Source organism: Lycorma delicatula, chromosome 6 (assembly GCF_047948215.1).
Source record: "Lycorma delicatula isolate Av1 chromosome 6, ASM4794821v1, whole genome shotgun sequence".
Classification (NCBI taxonomy): Eukaryota; Metazoa; Arthropoda; class Insecta; order Hemiptera; family Fulgoridae; genus Lycorma; species Lycorma delicatula.
The window spans coordinates 140,687,324-140,695,733 of record NC_134460.1 but is presented as its reverse complement, the minus strand read 5'-3'; the positions used below and the strand labels follow the sequence as shown (position 1 = coordinate 140,695,733).

Sequence of the window (8,410 nt, the reverse complement as noted above, 5' to 3'; positions counted from 1 at the left end):
CCTTTAATTACCAAAGGATAAAATTGGATAACCAACCAAAGCACATAATTAAAAAAAATACGTTTTTTAGTCTTATATAGTTATTAAAATTAAACTTTAAATTAATAGTGTCATTTAAGTAATTATACAAATTCTTTCCTATAAATACAAAACAATTGATAACAATATGATTTTTCAGCCAATGGAACACTGCATATTTCAGAATAATGCAGTAAATATTTATGAGTTGTACTTCGTGGATGGTGAGCAATCTTCATTGGTTGAAAGAACAACATCAAGAACAGTAAATGTGTTTAGAGATCCAACATCAGTTAAAAGATCAGTACAAAATTTATCATGGTCTCCTGATGGTGGTATAAAAATTGCTGTAACACATTGCAATACAGAATTCCAGCGCCCTACAACTGACTGTAGCTCAAATTCGTATATATGGGAAGTTGGTAAGATTGAAAGTTACTGAACTGCCTATTGGTTACTTTATTAAGAATAAATATGAAAATAACACTAAAAAAAGAGATAATAATTATTGATACTTGATATAATGACAAACTTACTCATTTAATGATATTGTCTCAACTGGACCAACTTTTCAAACACACAATTTTATCAAACAAATTTATCTTTAAAAATATGACTTGAGAAAATTTTCAATGACAGATAAAACTATTTTTATTACTCACATAGAATCTATTCTACCATACACACGCACGCATGTGCACACACACTTACCTAATAATAATTTGAACAGAAGCTCAACAAAAATGTATTGTGTTTTACAGCAAAAAAATGTGCTGTAGTAAACACTTCATGAAATCAGAATATTTAAAAATAAAATAATAACCAAGTAAATATTATGTAACATATAAAATCTAACTCAAATTTTTCAAACAATAGAAAAATTAAAAAACCCAAATTTAAAAAATAATATATTTAATGAAATTATACATCAACCAATACTAATCTATTTACAAAAGAACATTATACAATATTAATATTTATTATAAAATAAAACAAACGCCAAATTAATTGTTGAACCCTGTAGTATTTGACCACTTACTAAATGGATTACCTAACCATTTAAAAAAAATACATAAATATCAAAAAACTTTACTTAGATAAGTTTTAGGCCCTTATCCAAAGAATAGTAAGATCTTTAAACGAATTCGATATTTTACTTAATAAGAAAGTTATAGTGATATTTTTTTTCTAAAAAGCCTTCCATTTCCACCTCCACGGTTCAATTTTGCCCATTAACAAACTCAACCAAGATTTTGGGTCGTCATATTTTATGTATCAATTTAAAAGTGATTGGCACAAGAATACGGCAGTTATCATGTCCACAAGAAAGTGAAGTATTTATATATATATATATATATAGTAACTGACAATGGTTTTGGGGATGTGAAACGCAAAAATATGTTGAAATTTTCCAGAAGTTGAGTCATGGTACCCATTACAATAGGTAACTTTCTTATGAAATCTACCTAAAAAAGATTCTTTTAAATTTCTTCTATGATTCCTTTTAATTTGAAGATCCTTTTTTGTGTTTCTCTCATCATTGATTATTCCTGAATTGTTATATTGTAATGGTGATAAATAAACAGCTTGACTCATTCTGGCGTCTTTTCAGGTGAACTTAATATAAATTTGACTAACCATATTTGTTCAGAAGTTTGTTCTGTGTGATTACGGATATTTCCATTATGTTTGTCATACTAATACAAGACAAAATATGAGTAATATATAATATATGTAAAATATGGTTTTGTAATATTGTAATAAAAAATGTCATGTTCTTGATGAATAATATTATCAAAGAAAATTTGCTCCTCAAAAAATTATCATTTACCCTAGGTTTTACTAGATTTTAGTAGGCTTCATGCCCTTCCTCAAAAAATTCTTCTCCTGTAGGTCAGCAGTATATGATGTAAATAGATAGTTAACTGACCATTTAATAGTCAAGTCCATTGCTACTTTCTTCTTTGGTGTTCTTGTAAGTATTTACATGTCCACAAGGTTTTAGAAGGTAACTTGAGTTACCTAATGTTTAACGATCAAATATTAACAATTATATGTATATAAGACATTAAATAAATAACAGTTTTAGAGAGTATGTATGAAGACCAAAATCAAAATATTTTAATGTTTCAGAAAACCCAAATAAACCACTTTTAACGTTACAACCACCAGTATTTATAGCTAGCTTAGAATATAATCCTAAGGACTCAAACAGTTTAGTGAGTGGGTTATATAATGGGCAAGTAGCATTTTGGGATCCAAGACGTGGGTCAGAACCAGTCGAATTAAGTTCACTATATGCTAGCCATCGTGATCCTGTGTCAAGTGTTTTATGGATCAACTTAAAGTCTGGAACAGAGTTCTTCTCTGCATCAGTTGATGGACAGGTTTTTTAAAATTATTTTATTACATTAATTTATAGTTATTTAAGTGTGCTGTAGTTAAAATTTATTTTTGAATTATCTAATTAATACACCTCAGCAGTAAAAGTTTTTTTGTGAATATTCTTACTTTAATGATAAATTCTTATTTTATTAGAATAAATGTTCATAAAAAATCATTTCTTCAAAAAAAAAATGTAATCGCACATTACGTTATCGTAATGTTCGATTATACATATGTAATCGAATACATACGTAATCGTACGTTAGTACACTGTCAAGGGATTGTCTACTATGGCTGCACAATTATTGAATAGTAGAAAAATATGACAGAAGCTTAGGAGAATATACTTTCTTATAGGAGATTTATGCACATAATTTACTTAAGAATATAAATTTTAAATGTCTCTTGGGTTTATGTTTCTTAATATGTAATTACATCTGTTGCAGTTTTGCAATAAATTTAATTCTTTTATTAATTCTGTTTCATTATTATGTGTTTTTTTTTTGCATTTCATAATTTTTTTACCATACTACACAATAAGTTTTTAAGTGACTGAGGGGGATTTGATTTTTTGTGGATAATGGTATGTTGGTTTTATAATAAATTTTATCATTGTATAAGTTAACTAATTTAAAATATTTAATGTTGATTAGTTATGTTATGGTTAAATTAATCCTTATGTTTCTGTCAAAATTATTACAACGTCCATTATTATCTATGCTCATAAAAAAATGTTATGTGGCAAATTCAGACTGAAGGTCCAAGCTTATTTTAATTTGTTAAATGTTTGTTTGTAATTTTTTACTGTAACTGGTGTTGTGTCTTGGTGCCGTACGCTAAATAAATAAATAATGTTATGTTTATGAAATAATAAACATAATAATAAATTATACACTTCATAGAATTAATAAATTAACATGACTAAAATTGATCTAGATCAGCTGTTCTCAACCTTTCAGGCTCTGTGCCCCCTTTGAACACTGATGTGAGGTCATGCCTCCCCACCACCATATGTGGTCTATCGGAATATGAAACTGAAGCTGGTTAAGTTAAGTTTGGTTAGCTGAAGCTGGTTATTAAATTAAATTTCAGATTTATTTATTTTCAACTTATTACTATTAATATACAATTTGATTAATTTTTGAAATCAAAGAATCGTAGAACTAAATAAAAAAAGTATTTGAGGTAATCTATGATCTACATACATCATTATGCATGTAATATCAGACACATTTGCAACATTAATGAGAGGGCTGGCACTGTTTGTTCTTGACAAGTTTTTGAATATTTGGTTGTAACTGTGACAAAGCACACCTCAGGTCACTTTCGACGTCCAGCCTTGCTCGATATTTTGATTATGTATGCTAATGTATAAAATCCAGATTCACAGATATATGTGGATGAAAACTGTACTAACAACTTCACAGCTTCCAAAGCAAAATATGGGTAAACATGAAAAAAAATAACCAAAAATCTTCAACATCCATGTTTGCTTGAGAAACACATTTTAGATCGATTGCCTGTTCCTGAATATGATCAGGAAGTATACAGACATCGATTTTAAAGTGATCTCTTGTCAACTTAAACTCCTCCCAGTTCTCCTAACTAACATCTGGAAAATAATCTCCAATTTCATTTTTCAGTGCTACCAAATGCCCTTCAATTCATTTATTAGGTGTAATGGAAGATTTTTTGTATCATCGAGGAGGTAATTCAATCTTGGAAAGGATGAAAAGTTTGGCTTTGAACTTTGAAGGCTGCGTTACCAAAGAGCTATCTTTTCTATGAAATGCATAACTGCATCATAAGTCTCCAGAATATTTTTCTGACCTTGTAGCTTCAAAAATGTCTGATAAATATGCCAAGTAAAAGATAAATTTATCATCTGTAAACTTGTACAGAGATCTTCTTGTCTTGAAATCATCATAAAATTTCAACTTTTGATTTTAAGTTAAGTAATCTAGTAAGCATATTACCTTTGGACAGCCAACAAACTTCTGTGTGAAAAAAAGAGTTTCTTGGTCACTTTTCAATTCTTGACAATGCCTCAAAGAGTCTAGTATTCAAAGCACTAGATTTGACATGATTTCCTGTGTTAATTGTTATGTTTAAAGCAGCGTTGATTGATTCAGGTAGACTCTGACAAGCTAAAGCTTGACTGCGACTGACACATTGAGAACCAATTATTTTAGGGTTCTTTTTCTTAGGCAATTCTATAAATCCCAGTAGGCAATCTGTCATGGCTTGGGCTCCATCAGTACACATTCCAATAACTTTATCTCAAGAAAGGTCTCCCAAAAAAGTATGAAGAGTATAAAATACATCAACAGCTTTAGTTATCGTTTCAAGAGATATTGAAAACAATACTTTCTCAAAGAATTGTTTTTGTTTACGCCATTGGCGTAAAGTCGTTTTATTCCAATGAATTCAAGGTTATGGTCGAGTCTTGTAGTTTACAGGCCTGGTAATTTATTTTGCTTTTTTGTAAGGCTTATCTATGTGTATTTTTAAATAGGTTATTTGGATTTATTTTCGATATCAATTTCTCTCAGGCTCCAGCTTGTCTGACTATTGCATCATCGTATTGATGTTAGCTTATTTATATCACGCATTATTTCATTGCTGTTTAGTCTTAATGTATATATTAGGCTTAGTGTTTTTTATTCTCAACCAATTTCAATATTGTCATAGTTCCTAGAAGTCTATTTCTCTTTGTCTGTCCTGATGTCATTTCTTCAACTTGCGTATTCAGAAATTATTTTTATCAGTCTTACGTAGTTCTTTAGTGAACTGCTCGCTTAAATTATTTTTGTTATGTCTTCGTTCCCGAATTCCATACCGTTTCTCTAATCGTTCTCATACTAACAATAAGACACTACTCTTGTTGTCAACACACACACACTCTTCTATCCATTGCTTTGTTCGCTTCCACTACTTCTCACCACGCCAGCCTTTATTCATTCTAGTTCGGACTTTCACGTTCTGCGGATCCTGGTCCTCTTAGAGGGCCAGGCTTCGATGTTTTCTTTCTTTCGCTTAATGTTAATACTTTCGTCGTCTTCGCACTTATAAACGTTGCAGTATTTCTCTGTTAAAATATTTTCTAATTCTACTCGTCAGTTTTTCGTGATTTCACAGTTTTCTATGTTCGTCCAGCCTCGTTTCTTCGTTAAGTTATTCTTCAAATTCTACATTACTTCTCTGTGGAAAATGCTTCAATCATTACAAGTTGTCAATTCTGTCGACGCCGAATTTTCTCCAGCTTCTTATTACAATTTCAGCGAAGCAGAATTTCTTCAAACTCGTTGCTACACATTTCAGACGCCCAGTCTTGCTCAACCTCGAAGCCACATTCTCACCACTGTATTCCTGATACAACACGGCGGACTACGCCCAGGAATTTACTGTATGTATTCGTTTTACCTTCATTCACGAGTTCCTCGCTTACAAATATTTGTGTGCTACAGGCAAGTTCAGTTTTTCATTACTTGTTACGTTAAACCGTTATGTTATCATTAAAATTTGAGGAACATTCAGTTCATCATATCTATGCCTTTCAAGTTTTCAATTTCACTTTTCACAACAAGTACATTCACGACAGGTTACTTACATAAGGTTGTCATTGTTCAGCTGCAACCTATTTCACGTGCTTTATTAATTTCAATTCTGTAGTTATGATAATTAACTCTACAATTAATTTCAATGCTATTATATTGTAATTAACACTTTATTTTTATGTATACTTATCTCAATTTAATTATTGTTATTAACTCTTTTTGTACTAAAATATCATTGTGGCCTTTTTTCTACACTAAACTAGAATTACATGTATTAATTATTCAACGTTAAGTTTGTTGATGCTCTTAATTTCAGAAAAGGCCAGTGCTAATTAAGATTTATTGTAATTCGTTTATCTAAATTAATGACATCCGTTCATTGCTATTTCTCACATTATAGTATATGTCAGTAGTATAACTGTTTGACAGTTACATTTTTCTATTGATATTATGTTTTTCTAAATTTACAATTAAAATTGAGGTGTTTCATGTTCTCTTGTTTTTCAGGCTTTGTCAAAATCTGTATTTAAAAGTGTATATTCATGTTTTTTTGTTTTTTTTTTTTTTTCATTTAACATCATTGTTCATATGCTGATTTCATTTGATATTTTAATGTATCATTAAATTATGTTATTTTCATAATTTCTTTTTAGTTTTTAAGGTTATGATTCAACATAAGTAAAGTTGTTTTCTTTCTCAATTAAAGTCCAATTTCTTTTGGAAAATACGAGCTGTGTTTTTTGTTAACTTTACCCAACAGTTTTCTTTCAACAAATCTGCAGTAAAACAATAACTGCGTGTTTTGAAATGTCGGTTGTTTAATCACACTTCAAAGAGATGAATGGGGAGCCCTTTACTACTTGATTTTTTAAATCCAGAGCAATTTAGTCAATTCTGCGTTTTACTGTGTCGTTTGACAGAGAAATTTTTGCAACTTTATTACAGCTGTCTTCAGAGTGTAGTACAACAAGCAGCAAGTATACAAGGTTTTATTAGTGACTCACCAATTATGTGTTATTAGTATGAGATTTCTTGTCTTTTGCTATCAACAAGGCAATTTTGAAAGAAGCTTCAACAGCTTTATTATTTTCCATTAGAAAACTTCCAATGGAATCAAGTTTCATGCGTTTAAGACAGTTTTTCTTGAAAATTAAAAAGTCAGTAGGCTTGTCAGAGCAGAATGATTTGTAGTCAAATATCGTTCCAAACGTGCAGGCCGCATTGCATCATTACTCAGAACAACATGGCAAATAACACACTGAGGTATATGACTGCAGTTTTTCTCAATGAAGATAAATCTGTATTTAACAGAGTCTTCACTATATAATCTTTTCTTTTGTAGTGATTTAGCCATTTTCAGTCATACTATAACAAGACACCAACTGTCACTCTATCTTTTTAATTTGTTTAAAACAAAGGCGTCAAGAATCAACCCACCGGGTTAGTTTAGTGGCTAAACAGGAAAAAAAAGGCGTCAAGAATCACAACAAAAATGGCGGCTCACACGCAGAGACGAATTACACGACTGACGACACTGGTACATAAGAAGCTGGAGTAGGCCTACGATTATTGTAATAATCGTGTGTTCGTGTACAACGTACAGAAAACTACGATAACTTTGAAATTATAAATGCGACCACAAAACTGAATAAATTATAGTTTTACTTTTTTATCTTTTTTTTTAAATACACTCACGTCTTCCTTGAAATTCTTCTACGCCCCTCAGGGGGGCACCCCCTAGATTGAGAACCACAGATCTAGATAATGATAAGAATATTATAATATAATGTATTTTTAAATGTAACATTTACTCTAACAAAATTTATTTAATAAAAAATCTAATAGCAGATTCAAAGGTTATTTAAAAAAATAGGTGACAGAAAAGAACGCAACTTTAAAGTTATGTCATTCATCATATACATACCAAATTAATGAAATAATATGTTAAAGAATACGATAATAAGAATTATTAACTAAATTTAACAAAACTTATGTAAATAAATAAAAACAAAAATGAAATTATCATGTGATTACATTAAGTCGGATAAAACAAGCAATCTTTGACATTACAGTTGTGCACGCCCATGATTGTTATATAAAAAAAGAAAAAACATACAAATAAAATTTGTGTTAATAAGAGAGCTTAAACTTTTGTTGTCTCAAATGTTTCAAAACAGTTTCAATTAAAGTTAACTTATTGAAACATACAAAATGGCGGCCACGTTTATCACAAAAGCATGTTTATGGTTTTTGATAAAACATAAATTTTGATAAATTTAATTTTGATAAAACTTCTATTTATGGAGATAATAACGGATTGAAAAATAAATTACATTTGCCGAATTATGACAGAAAATCGATGTTGTAATTTTGTGTTTGTTTTTATGTCGTTCATTTTACGTTCAATTCGATTAAATATTAATTGTTTTTATTTATTGTTAATTCTAGTA

General features: G+C 29.8%; 1 protein-coding gene across 1 annotated transcript in view; it reads left to right on the top strand.

Annotated features, from left to right (window-relative positions):
- Positions 1–166: 166 nt before the first annotated feature.
- Positions 167–8,410, top strand: part of LOC142326944 (dynein axonemal intermediate chain 2-like) — a 32,629-nt gene continuing 24,385 nt past the window's right edge. The window contains exons 1-2 of the mRNA XM_075369674.1: positions 167–440; positions 2,152–2,405. Of these exons, the coding sequence (XP_075225789.1) occupies positions 167–440; positions 2,152–2,405 (528 nt within the window). The remainder of the gene's footprint in view (positions 441–2,151; positions 2,406–8,410) is intronic.